Below are 25,770 nucleotides of genomic sequence, written 5' to 3' on the forward strand. Positions count from 1 at the left end.
CTTTCATTCCGTTCGAACTTATTTATAGCCAGTTACCCACTCAGTGTACCCTATTTGAATACATTCTTTACATCTCCTCCACCCTCCCCCCATCCTCCCTACCCTCTCCCCATCCTTCCTACCCTCCCCCCATCCTCCCTATCCTCCCCCCCATCCTCCCTATCCTCCCCCCCATCCTCCCTACCCTCCCCCCATCCTCCCTATCCTCCCCCCCATCCTCCCTACCCTTTCCCCATCCTCCCTACCATCCCTCCATCCTCCCCATCCTCCCTACCCTTCCCCCATCCTCCCTACCCTGCAACAGTGCAGCACTCCCTCAGCACTGACCCTCCGACAGTGCGTCGCTCCCTCAGTACTGGCCCTCCGACAGTGCGGTGCTCCCTCAGTACTGACCATCCGACAGTGCGGCGCTCCCTCAGTACTGACCATCCGACAGTGCGGCGCTCCCTCAGTACTGACCCTCCGACAGTGCAGCACTCCCTCAGTACTGACCCTCCGACAGTGCAGCACTCCCCCTGTACTGACCCTCCGACAGTGCGTCACTCCCTCAGTACTGACCCTCCGACAGTGCAGCACTCCCTCAGTACTGACCCTCTGACAGTGCGTCACTCCCTCAGTACTGACCCTCTGACAGTGCGTCACTCCCTCAGTACTAACCCTCTGACAGTGCGTCACTCCCTCAGTACTAACCCTCTGACAGTGCGTCACTCCCTCTGTACTGACCCTCCGACAATGCAGCACTCCCTCAGTACCGACCCTCCGACAGTGCGGCACTCCCTCAGTACTGACCCTCCGACAGTGCAGCACACCCTCAGTACTGACCCTCTGACGGTGCGGTGCTCCCTCAGTACTGACCCTCCAACAGTGCGGCACTCCCTCAGTACTGACCATCCGACAGTGCAGCACTCCCTCAGTACTGACTCTCTGACGGTGCGGTGCTCCCTCAGTACTGACCATCCGACAGTGCAGCACTCCCTCAGTACTGACCCTCTGACGGTGCGGTGCTCCCTCAGTACTGACCATCCGACAGTGCGGCGCTCCCTCAGTACTGACCCTCTGACAGTGCAGTGCTCCCTCTGTACTGAACCTCCGACAGTGCCGCACTCCCTCTGTACTGACCCTCCGACAGTGCGGCGCTCCCTCAGTACTGACCCTCCGACAGTGCGGCACTCAGGAGGAGATCTAGCATACTTAAACTCGTCTCAAACGTGTATCAGAAACCTGTGTAATCTTTCAAATAATTACGGTGGCCAAAGAAAAAACTGATCTGAAGGTTATGCGGTAAATGCCATTAAACCAATTTTATGCTGAAGATATCGGATAGGGAGTGTTGGCCTGGATTGTGGGGCTGGGTGTCTCTGATGTGGGTCATCGGACCCTTAACTTATGAACCATCAGGACCGAGGTGCATTACAGGGGGCAGGAATGATCATGGTGGCGGTGGGTAGGGGGAGGGGAAGCTGGGGCACCCCAGTTAACGGCGCAGAGGGCGAGGGGATTGAGTGTTTGGGAGAGACGGCGAGCTGGGATAAAAGAGGTGAGGGACGGTCAATACTGCAGCGGGAGCAGAATAGAAGGGATTCGGGTAATGACATAGTTGTAGCAACAGAGGGCCACACTGATGGAGATTGCTTTTGGGGAGAGGTCACTGACGAGTGAGAAAGGAAGACAGAAATCTGGAGCGTCACCCTCCCCCTCCCCTCCCTCCTGACCTCACCCCTCCGCTCCACGGCTGCTGACGATCCTCCAAATATTGGAGTTTTGCAGAGCGAGATCGACAGGAGAGGGGGTGGGCTTTAGGGTCTATGGAGCTGAGGGGGGGGTCCATAAATGGGGTTTACCCCCCCCCCCCCCCCGATGGAGGGGATGAATGACCTCCAAACCGTTCCCCACGGCTGGATAGAGAGGGACACGTTTGAGGATTGGAAAGTCTGAGGCTTGAAAAGAGAGACATGTCGGTGAAGCCTTCTGCCTTGAACTCATCGGGACAAATGCAAGAATGCCAAATTTATACCGCAACAATTTATACCGCAGGAGGAAAGGGTGCGGATTGGCTGGCGAGTCGACTCTGATTGGCCCAGTCGTTGCCCTGGAGAAAGCAACAGGGAACTACAGGCTCCCCAAGCTCCGGGTAACTCAAGAAAGGCACAAGAGGCTTGAACATGTTCCCTTTGTTTGCAGAGAACGGGTCCCTGAGTATGAATGTACATCACTTCCAGCAAGTATAAATGAGTCACGGTTGTGAGCGCAATTGGTTGCCTTAAATGGGGTTGTTAGTGTAGCTATTAGCGCACGATTCGTTCTGTACTACCACCTGCCTATTTGAAAGTCTGTAGTTGGTAGGAGGGCACAAGGAGGAAATGGGAAGTTGGGTTGAGGGGGGTCACAAGCCCCACAGTTTGTGCAGGAAGAACTGGGTTTCCAACACCACCCCCCCCCAACCCCCGCAACAAGGTTAGGTCAATCTGGTCCCAGGATTTCCCAGTGATGATGTGGGGAGGTATGGAGATCCTCGGGGAGTTGTGGCGGGTGAGGAGGGGGCGTAGGGGGCTGGTGGTGGTGGTGGGGTGGGGGGGGGCGGGGGTGTGGGGAGCGGGCGGTGGACAAGAGGAGCAGCTCGCTCTTCCAGAGATCTAACTGAAGACCCTCCCCTCGTCGTCACTTGAATATTGCTTGAAGCAAAGAGACAAGCTGTCAAAGCTCGCCATCTTGCACTCATCAGGACAGGCACAAGACGACCAAATTTCCAAGGGAGCAACAATTTATACTGCATGAGAAGAGGGTGCCGATTGGTTGGCAGGTCAATTCTGATTGGTTGAGGCGTTGCCTGAGGAGAATGCAGGAGGGAACGATTCTCTAGCAAGCCGAAGTGAGCCCAACTGATAATCTTGCTCGTGTGGTGTAGTGGTAACGTCTTGGACTAGTAATCCAGAGCTCCAGGCTAATGCTTCTGCGGACTTGGGTTCAAATCCCAACACAGCAGCTGGTGGAATTTAAGCTCGGTTTGCTAAAGCCTAAAATTGAAAGTCTCAGTCGTGGTGACGACGAATCCAAACCATCATCGATTGTTGCAAAAGCCCATCTGGTTCTGTAGCACAATCACAGAATTGCTACAGTGCTGGGGGAGTCCATTCGGCCCATCACGTCTGCACTAGCTCTCCAAATGGGCATTTCACCTAGTGCCCTTCTCCCTGCCACCCTGCAGATTATTTGGGATCTGTCTCCACCACACTCTCGGGCAGTGCATTCCAGACCCGAACCACTCGCTGCATGAAGAGGTTTGTTCTCACCTCACGTTTTACCAATCACCTTAAATCTGCGTCACCTCCGGTTCTCGATCTTCCCACCTCTCTACGCCGCCCCACGGTTTTGAACACCTCGATCAAATCTCCCCTCTCAATCTTCCCTCCTCCAAGGAGAACGGTCCCAGCTTCCCCGATCTATCCACGAAACCGAAGTGCCTCGTCCCTGGAACCATTCTGGTAAACCTCTTCTGCACTCTCTCCAGTGCCTTCACCTCCTTCCTAAAATGCGGCCCCCGCCAAACTGGACACAATACTCCAGCTGAGGCCTAACTAGTGTCTTATACAAGCTCAACATAACCTCCCTGCTCTTGTGTTCCACGCCCCTATTAATAAAGCTCAGGATACTATTTGCTTTACTAACTGCTCTCTCCACCTGTCCTGCCCCCTTCAATGACTGATGCACATAAACACCCAGCTCCCTCTGCTCCTGCACCCCTCATAAAGTAGTACCCTTTATTTCATCGCTCCACAGTTCTCTGCATCGAACTTCATGTCCACCTATCCACCCACTCCACTACCTTGTCTACGTCCTCTTGAAGGTCCACACTGTCCTCCTGACAGCTCACAACGCTCACAAGCTTTGTATCATCCGCAAATTCTGAAATTGCCCCCTGCGCACCAAGGTCTAGATCATTAACATATAGCAGGAACAGCTAGGGTCCCAATACCGACCCCTGGAGAACTCCCACTACAAACCTTCCTCCAGCCCGAACAATACCCACTGACCACTACTCGCAGTTTCCTGTCACCCAGCCGATTGCGAACCCTTGCTGCTTACTGTCCCTTTTATTCTGCGAGCTGTCTCACCTTGTTCACAAGTCTGTCGTGTGGCACTGTGTCAAAAGCCTTTTGGAAGTCCACGTGCACCAGGTCAACAGCATAACCCTCATCGACCCTCTCTGCTACATCTCTGAAAAGCTCCGGCAAGTCAGTTAAATGCAACTTTCCCCCGAATAAATTCGTGCTGGTTCCCCTTAACGACCCCGCTTTTGACCGCCTGGCTATTAATTATCTCCCAAATCGTGAAACGATTAAAAAAGGGGGCCTGCTCCCTGCACACCAAAGGGACGTGTCCAGGTGATGCACCTTTTCCGAATTAACGGAAAGGCGTTGGGGGTGGGGGGGGGGGGGGGGGGTGGAAAAAAAGGCTGACTGGTGCGGTCTCCATGGCAAAGTCTCGACCAGCGGTCCATTCGTCAATCAGTCAGTCAGCAGCCTCTGCTCCTGCAGCGCAAGTTGCTGTCACTCTTTGAGATGTGGTATTGTTGTTGGAGCACCTGTCCTGATGAGTGCAAGTTGAAAAGCTTTGACAGCTTGTCTCTCTTGTTCCAGCAAGATCTTCCCCTCAGTTCCTCGTTGTGGCTGCGTCACCCCACTGTCTGGTTTCCATTTCGCTCCTTATACCCACCCACCGCACCCCCCACCCCCCCACCAACTTCTCTCTCACCCCCCTACCCCACACCCCCCCTCCCCACCCCCACCATTCCCTGCCCAGGGCACCGAGTCCACCCCCACCCCCCCTCTAAGGGATACCATCTCTTCATCCTGAGGGACCCATTCCTCAATTTCCAACAGCGAGGGTCAGCTGACTTCGACCCGCCCATTCTCTCCTCATCTCCCCCCCCCCCGCCCACCGATGTTCGGGTGCTTTTCAAGAACAAGGGACGGTTGGGGGGGGGTCAGTGGGGATGTTATAGGTTGAGGGAGGACGAGGAGCGAGACGCTGACCATCGTGTCTCACCTCCCTCCCCCTTCCCCATACCATCCCCGAACGACACCCTACCCCCTCCATCCCAACCCGGAGCAGAACGGAGACCGATCCGAGCTGGTAAACACCGACCCACCCATGCCCACCTCCCCACTAAACCCAGCCTTACCACCCACCCCCCCCAACCCAACCCAGTTTCCCCTCTAACACCAGGCGGGTGCAGTAAGGGGTTTTGGGACATCGAGCCACTCATGGGGTGGTCCCAGCCCGTGTTAATGCAGCATCCCTCACGCGCAACCAGGGCGACCTTCCACAGGCTTACACGTAGCAAAGGTAGAGGTAGGTCTCCTCCAAGCTCCAGTCCGAGGGGATCTCCTCCGGCTTGTGGGACTTGATGTGCTTCTGCATGGCAGACAGACTGGAACAGAACTCCCGGCAGACAGTGCACTGGTAGGGCAGGGCACCGTTGTGAGTTCGAAGGTGCTTGATCATGGCGGAATAGTCACGGGATCGCTGGCGGCAGAGTTTACACTCGAAGGGCTTCTCCCCTGGCGAGGAAAGGAAAATTAATCAGATACCATCACACATACTGTCTCCCTCCAGGACAGGTACAGCACAGGGTCAGATACAGAGTAAAGCTCCCTCTACACTGTCCCCATCAAACACTCCCAGGACAGGTACAGCACAGGGATAGATACAGAGTAAAGCTCCCTCTACACCGTCCCCATCAAACACTCCCAGGACAGGTACAGCACGGGGTTAGATACAGAGTAAAGCTCCCTCTACACTGTCCCCATCAAACTCTCCCAGGACAGGTACAGCACGGGGTTAGATACAGAGTAAAACTCCCTCTACACTGTCCCCATCAAACACGCCCAGGACAGGTACAGCACGGGGTTAGATACAGAGTAAAGCTCCCTCGACACTGTCCCCCTCCAGGACAGGTACAGAACAGGGTCAGATACAGAGTAAAACTCCCTCTACACTGTCCCCCTCCAGGACAGGTACACTACAGGGTACAGAATAAAACTCTAGCTACACTGTCCACATCAAACACTCCAGGACAGGTACAGCACGGGGTTAGATACAGAATAAAACTCCAGCTACACTGTCCGCATCAAACACTCCAGGACAGGTACAGCACGGGGTAAAATACAGAGTAAAGCTGCCTCTAAACTGTCCCCATCAAACACTCCCAGGACAGGTACCGCACGGGGTTAGATACAGAGTAAATCTCCCTCTAACACTGTCCCCATCAAACACTCCCAGGACAGGTACCGCACGGGGTTAGATACAGAGTAAATCTCCCTCTAACACTGTCCCCATCAAACACTCCCAGGACAGGTACAGCACAGGGTTAGATACAGAGTAAATCTCCCTCTAACACTGTCCCCATCAAACACTCCCAGGACAGGTACAGCATGGGGTTAGATACAGAGTAAATCTCCCTCTAACACTGTCCCCATCAAACACTCCCAGGACAGGTACAGCACGGGGTTAGATACAGCGTAAATCTCCCTCTAACACTGTCCCCATCAAACACTCCCAGGACAGGTACAGCACAGGGTTAGATACAGAGTAAAGCTCCCTCCAACACTGTCCACCGTGCCGTTAATACAGATGGAGTACTAACTGCCGCCACCAGGTGGTGGTATTGCTACACGAGTCGGGAGGTCTTTGTGATGGGTGCAGAGAGCATGGATAACAGGCCAGTTCAGAAGAATAACACGAATCAGGAGCAGGGCCAGGCCATTCGGCCCCTCGAGCCCGCTGTGTCAATCCATCAGATCATGGCTGATCTGATTGGGGCTCTAACTCCACTTTCGCCAATAACAACTTGACTCCCTTGTCGATCAAACCTCTGCCTGGCGTCTGTCATCTATTCGATGAGCCAGTCTCCACCTGCCATCTGGGTAAGAGAGTTCCACAGACCCACAACCTCCAGAGAAGGGGTTCCTCCTCATCTCCGTCTGAAAATAAGGAGCCTCCCATTTAAATTCGTGCCCTCCCTCGTTCGAGATTTCCCCCTCCCCAACCCCCCACAACGAGAGGGGAAACAGCCTCCCTGCACCCACCCTGTCAAGTCCCCTCAGAATCTTGTACGTTTCAATAAGATGGCCCCCCTCATCCTTCTAAACCCCAATGGACACAGGGCCCGACCTGCTCAGCCTCTCCTCCTCAGACAAATACCCCCCCCCCCACCCAACCCCACTTCATCCCAGGAACCTGCCCGGCGAATCTTCTCTGAGCGGCTCCCTCCTTCAGTTAAGGAGACCAGAACTGTCCGCAGTGCTCTGGGTGTGGCCTCGCACAGTTGGAGCAAGACGGTCCTACTTTTATACTCCTCCCGCCGCCCCCTTGGCAATGAAGGCCAACATTCCACTTGCCTGCCTGATCACTCGCTGTTCCCGAACGCCGACTCGTGTACAAGGACGCCCAGATCCCTCCGTACCCGCATTGGTGTAAAATTATACAAACAATGCACCGCTTTTACTATTCTACTGGCCAAAGAATAGACAACCTCACGTTTCCCCAACGTTATGCCACCCGCCAGTTTTATGCCCACTCACATAAACCTACTTTGTATCCTCCTCACAACTTCGTCTCCGACCCCATCCCGCTGCCCATCAGCAAGTCTGGCAACAGGACAGTCAGCCCCTTCACCCAAGTCGCTAATGTCGACTGTAAATAGTTGGTCCCAGTGGCACTCCACTCATTACGGTTTGCCACCCTGAAAGTGACCCGCTTACCCTGGCTCTCTTGTTCCCTGTTCGTTAGCCAGTCCTCTATCCACGTGTAAAAACAAAAAAACTGCGGATGCTGGAAATCCAAAACACAAACAGAATTACCTGGAAAAACTCAGCAGGTCCGGCGGCATCGGCGGAGAAGAAAAGAGTTGACTTTTCGAGTCCTCATGACCAACCCCACCACCCCCCCCACAACACACATCATCAAATTTTATCCTGCACAGTATCCCTTTTATATGGCAGCTTATTGAATGCCTTCTGGAAATCCAAATACACCACATCTACAGGTTCCCCTTTATCCACCCTGCTTATTACATCCTCGATAAATTCTGATGCATTTCTCAAACGTGATGTCCCTTTCACAAACCCATGTTGACTCTGTCCGACTGTATAATCATTCTTCTAAATGTCCCGCTGCTACCTCCTCAAAACCAATCCTAGTGGTTTCCCAATGACAGATGTTAGGCTAACTGACCTGTCGTTCCCTCCATTCTTGAACAAAGACGCCACATTTGCCGGTTTTAAAAACCAACTGGGACCTTTCCACGATCGAGAGAATCCTGGAAGGTTACAGCCCAAAGCCATCAGCTATCCCCTGCAGCCCTTTACCTCCCAGACCCGACAATGCAAACTCCTCAGGCCCTGGGGGACTGGTCAGCCTTCGGCGCTCTGGGTCGCTCAGTCGTCCTTTTCCACCTCGTATGAAAACCAGCCCATCCGGGTCATCGAGCGACCGAATCCCAGAGACTTCAGTCTGCACCCGCAAGCAACACCCATTCCTCTAGCGCCTGCCACCTCCTCAAGACGACCCCAAAGCCTTTCACGGCCGACGAAGGACATTATTTTTGGAAGCGAGCTGCCTGTCGTGATGTAGGGAGCGCGGCAGCCAATTCGCGCACAGCAAGATCCCACAAACAGCGATGTGATAATGACCCCAGAGCATCTGTTTTTTAGTGATGCTGCTAGAGGGATAAATATTGGCCCCAGGACTCCGGGGAGAACTCCCCCACCCTCCCTGCTCTTCCTCCAAATATTGGCTGTGGGATCTTTCACACCCACCTGAGAGGGCAGACAGGGATTTGGTTTAATGTCTGATCTGAAAGATAGCACCTCCGACAGTGCAGCGCTCCCTCAGCACTGACCCTCCGACAGTGCGGCACTCCCTCAGTACTGACCCTCCGACAGTGCGGCACTCCCTCAGCACTGACCCTCCGACAGTGCGGCACTCACTCAGCACTGACCCTCCGACAGTGCAGCACTCCCTCAGTACTGACCCTCCGACAGTGCGGCACTCCCTCAGTACTGACCCTCCGACAGTGCGGCGCTCCCTCAGTACTGACCCTCCGACAGTGCGGCGCTCCCTCAGTACTGACCCTCCGACAGTGCGGCACTCCCTCAGCACTGACCCTCCGACAGTGCGGCACTGCCTCAGTACTGACCCTCCGACAGTGCGGCACTCCCTCAGCACTGACCCTCCGACAGTGCGGCACTCCCTCAGCACTGACCCTCCGACAGTGCGGCACTCCCTCAGCACTGACCCTCCGACAGTGCGGCACTCCCTCAGTACTGACCCTCCGACAGTGCGGCGCTCCCTCAGCACTGACCCTCTGACAGTGCAGCACTCCCTCAGCACTGACCCTCCGACAGTGCGGCACTCCCTCGGTACTGACCCTCCGACAGTGCGGCACTCCCTCAGTACTGACCCTCCGACAGTGCAGCACTCCCTCAGCACTGACCCTCCGACAGTGCGGCACTCCCTCAGCACTGACCCTCCGACAGTGCGGCACTCCCTCAGCACTGACCCTCCGACAGTGCGGCACTCCCTCAGCACTGACCCTCCGACAGTGCGGCACTCCCTCAGCACTGACCCTCCGACAGGGCGGCATTCCCTCAGCACTGACCCTCCGACAGTGCGGCACTCCCTCAGCACTGACCCTCCGACAGTGCGGCACTGCCTCAGCACTGACCCTCCGACAGTGCGGCACTGCCTCAGCATTGACCCTCCGACAGTGCGGCACTCCCTCAGCACTGACCCTCCGACAGTGCGGCACTCCCTCAGCACTGACCCTCCGACAGTGCAGCACTCCCTCAGCACTGACCCTCCGACAGTGCAGCACTCCCTCAGCACTGACCCTCCGACAGTGCGGCACTCCCTCAGCACTGACCCTCCGACAGTGCGGCACTCCCTCAGCACTGACCCTCCGACAGTGCGGCACTCCCTCAGCACTGACCCTCCGACAGTGCGGCACTCCCTCAGCACTGACCCTCCGACAGTGCGGCACTCCCTCAGTACTGACCCTCCGACAGTGCGGCACTCCCTCAGTACTGACCCTCCGACAGTGCGGCGCTCCCTCAGTACTAACCCTCCGACAGTGCGGCGCTCCCTCAGTACTGACCCTCCGACAGTGCGGCGCTCCCTCAGCACTGACCCTCCGACAGTGCGGCACTCCCTCAGTACTGACCCTCCGACAGTGCGGCACTCCCTCAGCACTGACCCTCCGACAGTGCGGCACTCCCTCAGTACTGACCCTCCGACAGTGCGGCACTCCCTCAGTACTGACCCTCCGACAGTGCGGCACTCCCTCAGCACTGACCCTCCGACAGTGCGGCACTCCCTCAGTACTGACCCTCCGACAGTGCGGCACTCCCTCAGTACTGACCCTCCGACAGTGCAGCACTCCCTCAGCACTGACCCTCCGACAGTGCGGCACTCCCTGAGTACTGACCCTCTGACAGTGCAGCACTCCCTCAGTACTGACCCTCTGACAGTGCGGCACTCCCTCAGCACTGACCCTCTGACAGTGCGGCACTCCCTCAGCACTGACCCTCTGACAGTGCGGCACTCCCTCAGCACTGACCCTCCGACAGTGCGGCACTCCCTCAGCACTGACCCTCCGACAGTGCGGCACTCCCTCAGCACTGACCCTCCGACAGTGCGGCACTCCCTCAGCACTGACCCTCCGACAGTGCGGCACTCCCTCAGCACTGACCCTCCGACAGTGCGGCACTCCCTCAGCACTGACCCTCCGACAGTGCGGCACTCCCTCAGCACTGACCCTCCGACAGTGTGGCACTCCCTCAGCACTGACCCTCCGACAGTGCGGCACTCCCTCAGCACTGACCCTCCGACAGTGCGGCACTCCCTCAGTACTGACCCTCCGACAGTGCGGCACTCCCTCAGTACTGACCCTCCGACAGTGCGGCACTCCCTCAGTACTGACCCTCCGACAGTGCGGCACTCCCTCAGTACTGACCCTCCGACAGTGCAGCACTCCCTCAGCACTGACCCTCCGACAGTGCGGCACTCCCTCAGCACTGACCCTCCGACAGTGCGGCACTCCCTCAGCACTGACCCTCCGACAGTGCGGCACTCCCTCAGTACTGACCCTCCGACAGTGCAGCACTCCCTCAGTACTGACCCTCTGACAGTGCAGCACTCCCTCAGTACTGACCCTCCGACAGTGCAGCGCTCCCTCAGCACTGACCCTCCGACAGTGCGGCACTCCCTCAGCACTGACCCTCCGACAGTGCAGCACTCCCTCAGTACTGACCCTCTGACAGTGCAGCACTCCCTCAGTACTGACGCTCCGACAGTGCGGCACGCCCTCAGTACTGGTATTGGGGTCTACAGGCCTGGATCATGGGGGTTCAAGTCCCTGGAGTGGGGCTCGGACCTGGAAATCTTCAGACTGAGAGGCTCGAGGGAGACAGAGAGAGGGGATAGCGCGGGTGCTAACTCCAGTGAACTGAATCTTCCATCATCTACCATACCCCCAACGCCCACCACTCCCTCCATTTGGCAGCCACCAGAGGTTTGCCACAATGACTGCCTCAGGCCTTAAACTGCAGCCGACGCTTGCTGACGCGGAGGGGGGGCGGTCAGGCCTTAAACTGCAGCCGACGCTTGCTGACGCGGAGGGGGGGTGGGGGGTCAGGCCTTAAACTGCAGCCGACGCTTGCTGACGCGGAGGGGGGGTGGGGGGTCAGGCCTTAAACTGCAGCCGACGCTTGCTGACGCGGAGGGGGGGTGGGGGGTCAGGCCTTAAACTGCAGCCGACGCTTGCTGACGCGGAGGGGGGGGTGGGGGGTCAGGCCTTAAACTGCAGCCGACGCTTGCTGACACGGAGGGGGGGTGGGGGGTCAGGCCTTAAACTGCAGCCGATGCTTGCTGGCGCGGAGGGGGGGGTGGGGGGTCAGGCCTTAAACTGCAGCCGACGCTTGCTGACACGGAGGGGGGGGTGGGGGGTCAGGCCTTAAACTGCAGCCGACGCTTGCTGCCGGGGGTGGGGGGGGCGGGGTTAACTCGGGATTCCCACCACCCGGAGCTCCTGTGCGTTACCTGTGTGAACCCTGTAGTGAGTCTCCAGCTGGTGCTTGAGGCTGAATTTCTTCTTGCAGTCATTACACTGATAGGGCTTCTCGCCCTGGTGGATCTGCTTGTGGTTCCTCAGAGCGTTTTCATCCTGAAAGCGGTGCCGACAGAATTGGCACTGGTGCAGGGGTCTCCCTGAAAACACACAGGGAGAGGGAGGGAGAGAGAAACATGTTAGATCAACAAACATCTGCCAGTCACAGACAATATAAAATAAGGGGTGAAATTTTGAAAGGGGTGCAGGAGCAGAAAGACCTGGGTGTATATGTGCTTAGATCATTGAAGGTGGCAGGACAGGTGGAGAGAGCAGTTAATAAAGTATATAGTATCCTGGGCTTTATTAATAGGGGCACCGAGTACAAGGGCAGGGAGGTTATGCTGAATTTATATAAGACACTCATTAGACCTCAGCTGGAGTATTGTGTACAGTTCTGGGTGCCACATTATAGGAAGGATGTGAACACATTGGAGAGATCGCAGAAGAGGTTTATGAGAATGGTCCCAGGGATGAGAAACTTCAGCTATGAGGATAGATTGGAGAGGTTGGGACTGTTCTCCTTGGAGAGAAGGAGGCTGAGAGGAGATTTGATAAGAGATGCTCAAAATCATGAGGGGGGCTGGACAGAGTAGATAGGGAGAAGCTGTTCCCGCTCGTAAAAGGATCGAGAACGAGAGAGCACAGATTTAAAGTGATTTGCAAAAGGAGCAAATGCGAGGTGAGAAACTTTATCACACAGCGAGTGGTTGGGGTCTGGAATACACGGCCTGGAAGTGTGGAGGAGGCAGGTTCCATCGAGGCACTCGAGAGAGCAGTGGATGACTGTTTGTATAGAAACAACGTGCAGGGGTACAGGGAAAAGGCAGGGCAATGGCGCTAGGTCATAATGCTCATTTGGAGAGCCGGTGCAGGAATGATGGGCCGAATGGCCTCCTGCACCATAACATTCTGTGATTCGTCTCAATCTGTCTGTCTGATTCCGTCTGTCTGCCTCATTCAGTCTGCCTGCCCGTCCATCTGTCTGTCTGTCTCCTTCACTCCATCTGGCCGCCTGTCTGCTTGTCTCTCTCCGTCTGTCTGTCTGCCTGTGTGTGTCCTTCTGTGGTCTGACTCGAGACGTCTCAACCTGTCTGATTCAGACAGCCTCACTCTGTCGCTCCCTCTCAGTTTACCTGCTTCATCACTGCAGCTGAAAGGAACACAGGAACAGGAGGAGGCCCCATTCAGCCCCCCCTCGAGCCTGTTACACAGGAACAGGAGGAGGCCCCATTCAGCCCCCCCTCGAGCCTGTTACACAGGAACAGGAGGAGGCCCCATTCAGCCCCCCCTCGAGCCTGTTACACAGGAACAGGAGGAGGCCCCATTCAGCCCCTCTCGAGCCTGTTACACAGGAACAGGAGGAGGACCATTCAGCCCCCCCTCGAGCCTGTTACACAGGAACAGGAGGAGGACCATTCAGCCCCTCTCGAGCCTGTTACACAGGAACAGGAGGAGGCCCCATTCAGCCCCCCCTCGAGCCTGTTACACAGGAACAGGAGGAGGCCCCATTCAGCCCCCCCTCGAGCCTGTTACACAGGAACAGGAGGAGGACCATTCAGCCCCTCTCGAGCCTGTTACACAGGAACAGGAGGAGGCCCCATTCAGCCCCTCTCGAGCCTGTTACACAGGAACAGGAGGAGGACCATTCAGCCCCTCTCGAGCCTGTTACACAGGAACAGGAGGAGGCCCCATTCAGCCCCCCCCTCGAGCCTGTTACACAGGAACAGGAGGAGGCCCATTCAGCCCCCTCGAGCTGGTCCTCCCATTCAATTAGATCATGTTTGATCTGTATCCTAACTCCATCCAAGCCATCTTGGCTCTCCATATTCATCCATTCCCTTGTCTAGTAAAAAATCTGATCAATCCCAGATTGAAAATGATTCACAACACCCCACCTCCCTGCCACAGCCCTTGTCCTGCCTCAATATTACAGTAAAGCTGGGGGAACAGCACCTCATCTTCTGTTTAGGCCCATTACAGCCTTCTGGACTCGACACTGACCTCAACAGCTTCAGACCATGAACTCTGACCTCCGTGGTGAATTTTTCTATCGCCCCGCCTCCTCCAACAGCCACCAGCCCCTCCCAAGTGCCAGCCTCTATCTCGTCCTGGAGTTTTTGCTTCCAGTCACCGCTGACCTTTATTCTGCTACTAACACCTACTCTGGACCAACGCTTTGTGTCTTTAATACTATCACCACCAGTCCCTTTGCGTTGTTTTCTGTGACATTCTCAGCCTCATTCCATCGCTCCTGACCTCCCACCTATCCCTGACCTGCTCTTATCTTCCACCTGACCCCACCCCCCCCGCCCCCGCCCACCCCCAACTACCCGGACTGAACCCCACCCCCACCCCCACACCCCAACAGCGTAAAACCCCTCGCATTCCTACCTCTCCTCAGTTCCGAAGGGGAGTCCCAATTTTGACTCGAAAAATGAACCCAGTTTCTCTGGTCCTAAGAGGCAGCCAGTCCCGCTGCTGGTTTTTGCGGAAGGGAGGGAGAGAGAGAGAGAGAGAGAGAGAGAGAGAGAGTTCCACACTCCTGCCTGGCTTGGTGTCAGGTTTGGAACCTCCGCTCCTGAACGTCCTGGTTCTGGATTATAAAGTTGTGTCTGCTCGTTCTAGGCAGCCCGCAAAACCTTACCCCAACCCCACCGCCCCCCCGACAAAACCCGGAGCAACGTGATGCTCTGGCTCCACCAGCCCTGTCAATTCCTTTCGATACCCTAAATCGACGAGACGACCCTGTGAACCTTCACTGTTGGAGGGGGAGGGGGTGGGGAACAGCGCAGAGCCGTCAGTGGCGGGGATGGGACGCTCAGCTCCCCCTTCCCCGACTGTAAAAGCCCTGAGGCGGCGAAAGGCCCCCAGGAGGTGTCTGTGCGCATTTCCAGTGCAGAAAGCAGGCTGAGGCACGTGTCCTTACCTGCGTGTGACCTCAGGTGCCGTTTGAGGGCCGAGACGCTGGGGAACAAGCGCTGGCATTCCCAGCAGCAGTAACTCCAGCTTCCTCCGTGATAGGCCATGTGCTCCCTCAGTGCAAACCGAGACTCGTAGCGCTTCCCGCACAGCAGGTACAGTGGCACCGGGACATCTCCTGCAGCGAGACAGGGAACAGGAGGTAGAGAGACACTCGCCAGGATTGAGAAAAAAAAAACAGCTCCCTTTATACCATCCCCATCAAACACTCCCAGGACAGGTACAGCACGGAGTTAGATACAGAGTAAAGCTCCCTCTACACTGTCCCCATCAAACACTCCTAGGACAGGTACAGCACGGGGTTAGATAGAGAGTAAATCTCCCTCTACACTGTCCCCATCAAACACTCCCAGGACAGGTACAGCACGGGGTTAGATACAGAGTAAAGCTCCCTCTACACTGTCCCCATCAAACACTCCCAGGACAGGTACAGCAGAGGGTTAGATACAGAGTAAAGCTTCCTCTACACTGTCCCCATCAAACACTCCCAGGACAGGTACAGCACGGTGTTAGAAATACAGTAAAGCTCCCTGTACACTGTCCCCATCAAACACTCCCAGGACAAGTACGGCATGGGGTTATATAAAGAGTAAAACTCCCTCTACACTATCCTCATTCAACACTCACAGAATAGGTAAAGCATGGGGATAGATAAAGAGTAAAGCCCCCTCTACACTGTCCCCATCAAACACTCCCAGGACAGGTACAGCACGGGGTTAGATACAGAGTAAAGCTCCCTATACACTGTCCCCATCAAACACTCCCAGTACAGGTACAGCACGGTGTTAGATACAGAGTAAACCTCCCTCTACACCGTCCCCATAAAAAAATCCCACTACAGGTACAGCACAGGGTTAGATACCGAGTAAAGCTCCCTCTACAATGTCCCCATCAAACACTCCCAGGACAGGTACAGCACGGTGTTAGATACAGAGTAAAGCCCACTTTACACTGTCCCCATCAAAAACTCCCAGGACAGGTACAGCATGGGGTTAGATACAAAGTAAAGCTTCCTCTTCACTGTCCCCTTCAAACACTCCCAGGACAGGTACAGCACGGGGTGAGATACAGAGTAAACATCCCTCGACATTGTCCCCTTCAAACACTCCCAGAACAAGTACGTCACGGGGTTATATACAGAGTAAAGCTCCCTCTACACTGTCCCCATAAAACACTCCCAGGACAGGTACAGCACGGGGTTGGATAGCGAGTAACGCCCCCTCTACACTGTCCCCATCAAACACTCCCAGGACAGGTACAGCACGGGGATAGATACAGACGACAGCTCCCTCTAAAGTGTCCCCATCAAACACACCCAGGACAGGTACAGCATGGGGTTAGATACACAGTAAAGCTCCCTGTACACTGTCCCCTTCAAACACTCCCAGGACAGGTACAGCACGGGTGATAAATACAGACTAAAGCTCCCTCTACACTGTCCGCATCAAACACTCCCAGGACAGGTACAGCACGGGGTTACATACAGAGTAAAGCTCCCTCGACACCAGCACCATGAAACACTCACAGGATAAGTACAGCATCGGGATAGCTAAAGAGGAAAGCTCCCTCTACACTGTCCCCATGAAACTCACCCAGGACAGGTACAGCACGGGGTTAGATACAGAGTAAAGCTCCCTCTACACTGTCCCCATCAAACACTCCCAGGACAGGTACAGCACGGGTTTGGATACAGAGTAAATCTCCCTCAACATTAGCACCATGAAACACTCACAGGATAAGTACAGCAAGGGGATAGCTAAAGAGGAAAGCTCCCTCTACACTGTCCCCATGAAACTCGCCCAGGACAGGTACAGCACGGGGTTAGATACAAACTAAAGCTCCCTCTACACCGTCTCCATCAAAAACTCCCAGGACAGGTACAACACTGGGTTAAATACAAGGTAAAGTTCCCTCTAATCCATCTCCATCTAACACTCCCAGGACATGTACAGCAGAGGGTTAGATACAAAGTAAATCTCCCTCTACATTGTCCCCTTCAAACACTCCCAGAACAAGTACGGCACGGGGTTAGATACAGAGTAAATCTCCCTCTACACTGTCCCCATAAAACACTCCCAGGACAGGTACAGCACGGGGTTAGATACAGAGTAAATCTCCCTCCACACTGTCCCCATGAAACACACCCAGGACACGTACAACACTGGTTTAGATACAGAGTAAAGCTCCCTCTACACCGTCCCTATAAAACACTCCCGGGACAGGTACAGCACAGGGTTAGATACAGAGTAAAGCTCCCTCCATAATGTCCCCATCAAACACTCCCAGGACAGGTACAGCATGGGCTTATATACAAAGCAAAGATCCCTTTACACTGTCCCCATCAACAATTCCCAGGACAGGTACAGCACGGGGTTAGATACAAAGTAAAGCTCCCTCTACACTGTCCCCTTCAAACATTCCCAGAACAAGTACAGCACGGGGTTAGATGCACAGTAAAGCTCCCTGTACACTGTCCCCATCAAACACTCCCAGAACAAGTACGGCATTGGGTTAGATACAGAGTAAAGCTCCCTCTACACTGTCCCCATCAAACACTCCCAGTACAGGTACAGCACGGTGTTAGATACAGAGTAAACCTCCCTCTACACCGTCCCCATAAAAAAATCCCAGGACAGGTACAGCACAGGGTTAGATACCAAGTAAAGCTCCCTCTAAAATGTCCCCATCAAACACTCCCAGGGCAGGTACAGCACGGTGTTAGATACAGAGTAAAGCCCACTTTACACTGTCCCCATCAAAAACTCCCAGGACAGGTACAGCATGGGGTTAGATACAAAGTCAAGCTTCCTCTTCACTGTCCCCTTCAAACACTCCCAGGACAGGTACAGCACGGAGTTAGATACAGAGTAAAGATCCCTCTACACTGTCCCCATCAAACATCCCAGGACAGGTACAGCACGGGGTTAGATACAGAGTAAATCTCCCTCTACACTGTTCCCATCAAACACTCCCAGGACAGGTACAGCACGGGGTTAGATACAGAGTAAAGCTCCCTCTACACTGTCCCCATCAAACACTCCCAGGACAGGAACAGCAGAGGGTTAGATACAAAGTAAAGCTCCCTCTACACTGTCGCCATCAAACACTCCCAGGACATGTACAGCAGAGGGTTAGATACAGTGTAAAGCTCCCTCTACACTGTCCCCATCAAACACTCCCAGGACAGGTACAGCACGGTGTTAGATATACAGTAAAGCTCCCTGTACACTGTCCCCATCAAACACTCCCAGGACAAGTACGGCATGGGGTTATATAAAGAGTAAAACTCCCTCTACATTGTCCTCATTAAACACTCACAGAATAGGTAAAGCATGGGGATAGATAAAGAGTAAAGCCCCCTCTACACTGTCCCCATCAAACACTCCCAGGACAAGTACGGCATGGGGTTATATAAAGAGTAAAACTCCCTCTACATTGTCCTCATTAAACACTCACAGAATAGGTAAAGCATGGGGATAGATAAAGAGTAAAGCTCCCTCTACACTGTCCCCATCAAACACTCCCAGGACATGTACAGCAGAGGGTTAGATACAGTGTAAAGCTCCCTCTACACTGTCCCCATCAAACACTCCCAGGACAAGTACGGCATGGGGTTATATAAAGAGTAAAACTCCCTCTACATTGTCCTCATTAAACACTCACAGAATAGGTAAAGCATGGGGATAGATAAAGAGTAAAGCCCCCTCTACACTGTCCCCATCAAACACTCCCAGGACAGGTACAACACGGTGTTAGATATACAGTAAAGCTCCCTGTACACTGTCCCCATCAAACACTCCCAGGACAGGTACAGCACGGGGTTAGATACAGAGTAAAGCCCCCTCTACACTGTCCCCATCAAACACTCCCAGGACAGGTACAACACGGTGTTAGATATACAGTAAAGCTCCCTGTACACTCTCCCCATCAAACACTCCCAGGACAAGTACGGCATGGGGTTATATAAAGAATAAAACTCCCTCTACATTATCCTCATTAAACACTCACAGAATAGGTAAAGTATGGGGATAGATAAAGAGTAAAGCCCCCTCTACACTGTCCCCATCAAACACTCCTAGGACAGGTACAGCACAGGGTTAGATACAGAGTAAAGCTCCCTCTACACCGTCCCTATAAAACAGTCCCGGGACAGGTACAGCACGGGGTTAGATACAGAGTAAAGCTCCCTCCATAATGTCCCCATCAAACACTCCCAGGACAGGTACAGCACGGGGTTAGATACAGAGTAAAGCTCCATGTACACTGTCCCCATCAAACACTCACAGGACAGGTACAGCACGGGGTTATATACAGAGTAAAGCCCACTTTACACTGTCCCCATCAAAAACTCCCAGGACAGGTACAGCACGGGGTTAGATACAGAGTAAAGCTCCCTCTACATTGTCCCCTTCAAACACTCCCAGAATAAGTACGGCACGGGGTTATATACAGAGTAAAGCTCCCTCTACACAGTCCCCATCAAACACTCCCAGGACAGGTACAGCACGGGGATAGATACAGACGACGGCTCCCTCTAAAGTGTCCCCATCAAACACTCCCAGGACAGGTACAGCACGGTGTTAGATACAGAGTAAAGCTCCCTTGACATTAGCACCATGAAACACTCACAGGATAAGTACAGCATGGGGATAGCTAAAGAGGAAAGCCGCCTCTACACAGTCCCCATCAAACACTCCCAGGACAGGTACAGCACGGGGGATAAATACAGATTAAAGCTCCCTCTACACTGTCCGCATCAAACACTCCCAGGACAGGTACAGCACGGGGTTAGATACACAGTAAAGCTCCCTGTACACTCTCCCAATCAAACACTGCCAGGACAAGTAGTGCATGGGGTTATATACAGAGTAAAACGCCCTCTACATTGACCTCATCAAACACTCACAGGATAGGTAAAGCACGGGTATAGATAAAGGGTAAAGCCCCCTCTACACAGTCCCCATCAAACACTCCCAGGACAGGTACAGCACGGGGGATAAATACAGATTAAAGCTCCCTCTACACTGTCCGCATAAAACACTCCCAGGACAGGTACAGCAAGCGGTTAGATACAAACTAAAGCTCCCTCTACACCGTCTCCATCAGACACTCCCAGGACAGGTACAATACTGGGTTAAATACAAGGTAAAGTTCCCTCTAAACCATCTCCATCAAATGCTCCCAGGACAGGTACCGCACGGTGTTAGATAGAGAGTAAAGCTCCCTCTACACTGTCCCCATCAAACACTCCCAGGACAGGTACAGCACGGGGTTAGAAATAGAGTAAAGCTCCCTCTACACTGTCCCCATCAAACAATCCCAGGACAGGTACAGCACGGGGTTAGATACAGAGTAAATCTCCCTCTACACTGTCCACATCAAACACGCCCAGGACAGGTACAGCACGTGGTTAGATACAGAGTAAATCTCCCTCTACACTGTCCCCATCAAACACTCCCAGAACAGGTACAGCACGGGGTTAGAAATAGAGTAAAGCTCCCTCTACACTGTCCCCATCAAACAATCCCAGGACAGGTACAGCACGTGGTTAGATACAGAGTAAAGCTCCCTCTACACTGTCCCCATCAAACACTCCCAGGACAGGTCCAGCATGGGGTTAGATACAGAGTAAAGTTTCCTGTACATTATCCCCATCAAACACTTCCAGGAAAGGTACAGCACGAGGTTAGATACAGAGTAAAGCTCCCTCTACACCGTCGCCATCAAACACTCCCAGGACAGGTACAGCACGGCCTTAGATATAGAGTAAAGCACCCTCTACACTGTCCCCATCAAACACTCCCAGGACAGGTACAGCACGGGGGATAGATGCTGACGAAAGCTCCATCTAAACCATCCCCAACAAAAACTCCCAGGACAGGTACAGCATGGGGTTAGATACAAAGTAAAGCTCCCTCTACACTGTCCCCATAAAACAGTCCCAGGACAGGTACAGCATGGGGTTAGATACACAGTAAAGCTCCCTGCACACTGTCCCCATCAAACACTCCCAGAACGAGTACGGCATGGGGTTATATACAGAGTAAAGCTCCCTCTACGTTGTCCTCATCAAACACTCACAGGATAGGTAAAGCATGGGGATAGATAAACGGTAAAGCCCCCTCTACACTGTCCCCATAAAACACTCCCAGGACAGGTACAGCACGCGGTTAGATACAGAGTAAAGCTCCCTCAACAACGTCCCCATAAAACACTCCCAGGACAGGTACAGCACAGGGTTACATACAAAGTAAAGCTCCCTCTACACTGTCCCCTTCAAACACTCCCAGGACAAGTACAGCATGGGGTTAGATACACAGTAAAGCTCCCTGTACACTCTCCCCATCAAACACTCCCAGGACAAGTAGGGCATGGGGTTATATACAGAGTAAAACCCCCTCTACATTGACCTCATCAAACACTCACAGGATAGGTAAAGCACGGGGATAGATAAAGGGTAAAGCCCCCTCTACACAGTCCCCATCAAACACTCCCAGGACAGGTACAGCACGGGGGATAAATACAGATTAAAGCTCCCTCTACACTGTCCGCATCAAACACTCCCAGGACAGGTACAGCACGGGGTTAGATACACAGTAAAGCTCCCTGTACACTCTCCCCATCAAACACTCCCAGGACAAGTCGGGCATGCGGTTATATACAGAGTAAAAACCCCTCTACATTGACCTCATCAAAGACTCACAGGATAGGTAAAGCACGGGGATAGATAAAGGGTAAAGCCCCCTCTACACAGTCCCCATCAAACACTCCCAGGACAGGAACAGCACGGGGGATAAATACAGATTAAAGCTCCCTCTACACTGTCCGCATCAAACACTCCCAGGACAGGTACAGCACGGGGTTAGATACACAGTAAAGCTCCCTGTACACTCTCCCCATCAAACACTCCCAGGACAGGTACAGCACGGGGTTAGATACAGAGTAAAGCTCCCACTACACCGTCCCCATCAAACACTCCCAGGACAGGTACAGCACGGGGTTAGATACACAGTAAAGCTCCCTGTACACTCTCCCCATCAAACCCTCCCAGGACAGGTACAGCACGGGGTTAGATACAGAGTAAAGCTCCCTCTACACCGTCCCCATAAAACACTCCCAGGACAGGTACAGCACGCGGTTAGATACAGAGTAAAGCTCCCACTACACCGTCCCCATAAAACACTCCCAGGACAGGTACAGCACAGGGTTAGATACCGAGTAAAGCTCCGTCTACACTGTCCCCATCAGACACTCCCAGGACAGGAACAGCACAGGGATAGATACAGACGAAAGCTCCCTCTAAACTGTCCCCATCAAACACTCCCAGGACAGGTACAGCACGGGGGATAAATACAGACTAAAGCTCCCTCTACACTGTCCGCATCAAACATTCCCAGGACAGATACAGCACGGGGTTAGATACAGAGTAAAGCTCCCTCTACACTGTCCCCATCAAACACTCCCAGGACAGGTACAGCAGAGGGTTAGATACAGAGTAAAGCTCCCTGTACACTGTCTCCATCAAACACTCCCAGGACAGGTCCAGCATGGGGTGAGATACAGAGTAAAGTTTCCTGTACATTATCCCCATCAAACACTCCCAGGACAGGTACAGCACGAGGTTAGATACAGAGTAAAGCTCCCTCTACACCGTCGCCATCAAACACTCCCAGGACAGGTACAGCACGCGGTTAGATACAGAGTAAATCTCCCTCTACACCGTCCCCATCAAACACTCCCAGGACAGGTACAGCACGGGGGATAGATGCTGACGAAAGCTCCATCTAAACCATCCCCATCAAACACTCCCAGGACAGGTACAGCACGATGTTAGATACAGAGTAAAGCTCCCTCTACACTGTCCCCATCAAAAACTCCCAGGACAGGTACAGCACGGGGTTAGATACAGAGTAAATCTCCCTCTACACTGTCCCCATCAAAAACTCCCAGGACAGGTACAGCACGGGGTTAGATACAAAGCAAAGCTCCCTCTACACTATCCCCATAAAACAGTCCCAGGACAGGTACAGCATGGGGTTAGATACAGAGTAAAGCTCTGTCTACATTGTCCGCATCAAACACTCCCACGACAGGTACAGCACGGGGATAGATACACAGTAAAGCTCCCTGCACACTGTCCCCATCAAACACTCCCAGAACGAGTACGGCATGGGGTTATATACAGAGTAAAGCTCCCTCTATGTTGTACTCATCAAACACTCACAGGATAGGTAAAGCATGGGGATAGATAAACGGTAAAGCCCCCTCTACACTGTCCCCTTCAAACACTCCCAGGACGAGTACAGCACGGGGTTAGATACACAGTAAAGCTCCCTGTACACTCTCCCCATCAAACACTCCCAGGACAGGTACAGCATGGGGTTAGATACACAGTAAAGCTCCCTCTACACTCTCCCCATCAAACACTCCCAGGACAAGTAGGGCATGGGGTTATATACAGAGTAAAACTCCCTCTACATTGACCTCATCAAACACTCACAGGATAGGTAAAGCATGGGGATAGATAAAGGGTAAAGCCCCCTCTACACAGTCCCCATCAAACACTCCCACGACAGGTACAGCACGGGGGATAAATACAGATTAAAGCTCCCTCTACACTGTCCGCATCAAACACTCCCAGGACAGGTACAGCACGGGGTTAGATACACAGTAAAGCTCCCTGTACACTCTCCCCATCAAACACTCCCAGGACAAGTCGGGCATGGGGTTATATACAGAGTAAAACCCCCTCTACATTGACCTCATCAAACACTCACAGGATAGGTAAAGCACGGGGATAGATAAAGGGTAAAGCCCCCTCTACACAGTCCCCATCAAACACTCGCAGGACAGGTACAGCACAGGGTTAGATACCGAGTAAAGCTCCCTCTACACTGTCCCCATCAAACACTCCCAGGACAGGTACAGGACGGGGTTAGATACAGAGTAAAACTCACTCTACATTGTCCTCATCAGACACTCACAGGATAGGTAAAGTGTGGGGATAGATAAAGGGTAAAGCCCCCTCTACACTGTCCCCATCAAACACTCCCAGGAAAGGTACAGCACGGGGGATAAATACACACTACAGCTCCCTCTACACTGTCCGCATCAAACACTCCCAGGATAGGTACAGCACGGCGTTAGATACAGAGTAAAGCTCACTCTACACTGTCCCCATCAAACACTCCCAGGACAGGTACAGCACGGGGTTAGATAGAGAGTAAAGATCCCTCGACACTAGCGCCATGAAACACTCACAGGATAAATACAGCATGGGGATAGATAAAGAGGAAAGCTCCCTCTGCACTGGCCCCATGAAACTCGCCCAGGACAGGTACAGCACGGGGTTAGATACAAAGTAAAGCTCCCTCTACACCGTCTCCATCAAACACTCCCAGGACAGGTACAACACTGGGTTAAATACAAGGTAAAGTTCCCTCTAAACCATCTCCATCAAATGTTCCCAGGACAGGTACCGCACGGGGTTAGATAGAGAGTAAAGCTCCATCTACACTTTCCCCATCAAACACTCCCAGGACAGGTACAGCACGGGGTTAGATACACAGTAATGCTCCCTGTACACTGTCCCCATCAAACACTCCCAGGACAGGTACAGCACGGGGTTAGAAATAGAGAAAAGCTCCCTCTACACTGTCCCCATCAAACAATCCCAGGACAGGTACAGCAGAGGGTTAGATACAAAGTAAAGCTCCCTCTACATTGTCCCCATCAAACACTGCCAGGACAGGTCCAGCATGGGTTTAGATACAGAGTAAAGTTTCCTGTACATTATCCCCATCAAACACTCCCAGGACAGGTACAGCACGGGCATACATACAGAGTAAAGCTCCCTCGACATTAGCACCATGAAACACTCACAGGATAAGTACAGCATGGGGATAGCTAAAGAGGAAAGCTCCCTCTGCACTGTCCCCATGAAACTCGCCCAGGACAGGTACAGCACGGGGTTAGATACACAGTAAAGCTCCCTGTACACTGTCCCCATCAAACACTCCCAGGACAAGTAGGGCATGGGGTTATATACAGAGTAAAACCCCCTCTACATTGACCTCATCAAACACTCACAGGATAGGTAAAGCACGGGGATAGATAAAGGGTAAAGCCCCCTCTACACAGTCCCCATCAAACATTCCCAGGACAGGTACAGCACGGGGGATAAATACAGATTAAAGCTCCCTCTACACTGTCCGCATCAAACACTCCCAGGACAGGTACAGCACGGGGTTAGATACACAGTAAAGCTCCCTGTACACTCTCCCCATCAAACACTCCCAGGACAAGTCGGGCATGGGGTTATATACAGAGTAAAACCCCCTCTACATTGACCTCATCAAACACTCACAGGATAGGTAAAGCACGGGGATAGATAAAGGGTAAAGCCCCCTCTACACAGTCCCCATCAAACACTCCCAGGACAGGAACAGCACGGGGGATAAATACAGATTAAAGCTCCCTCTACACTGTCCGCATCAAACACTCCCAGGACAGGTACAGCACAGGGTTAGATACCGAGTAAAGCTCCCTCTACACTGTCCCCATCAAACACTCCCAGGACAGGAACAGCACAGGGATAGATGCAGACGAAAGCTCCCTCTAAA

At 53.4% G+C, this 25,770-nt stretch overlaps 1 protein-coding gene across 1 annotated transcript in view; it reads right to left on the bottom strand.

Annotated features, from left to right (window-relative positions):
* Positions 1-5,198: 5,198 nt before the first annotated feature.
* The window catches only part of LOC121274027 (zinc finger and BTB domain-containing protein 16-A-like), a 136,438-nt gene continuing 115,866 nt past the window's right edge, over positions 5,199-25,770 (bottom strand). Inside the window, exons 4-6 of the mRNA XM_041181158.1 lie at positions 15,096-15,266; positions 12,100-12,267; positions 5,199-5,561 (exon numbers count right to left, since the gene is read on the bottom strand). Coding sequence (XP_041037092.1) covers positions 5,332-5,561; positions 12,100-12,267; positions 15,096-15,266 — 569 coding nt within the window. The 3' untranslated portion in view covers positions 5,199-5,331. The remainder of the gene's footprint in view (positions 5,562-12,099; positions 12,268-15,095; positions 15,267-25,770) is intronic.

The sequence above is a fragment of the Carcharodon carcharias genome (assembly GCF_017639515.1).
Source record: "Carcharodon carcharias isolate sCarCar2 chromosome 29 unlocalized genomic scaffold, sCarCar2.pri SUPER_29_unloc_2, whole genome shotgun sequence".
NCBI classification, from domain to species: Eukaryota; Metazoa; Chordata; class Chondrichthyes; order Lamniformes; family Lamnidae; genus Carcharodon; species Carcharodon carcharias.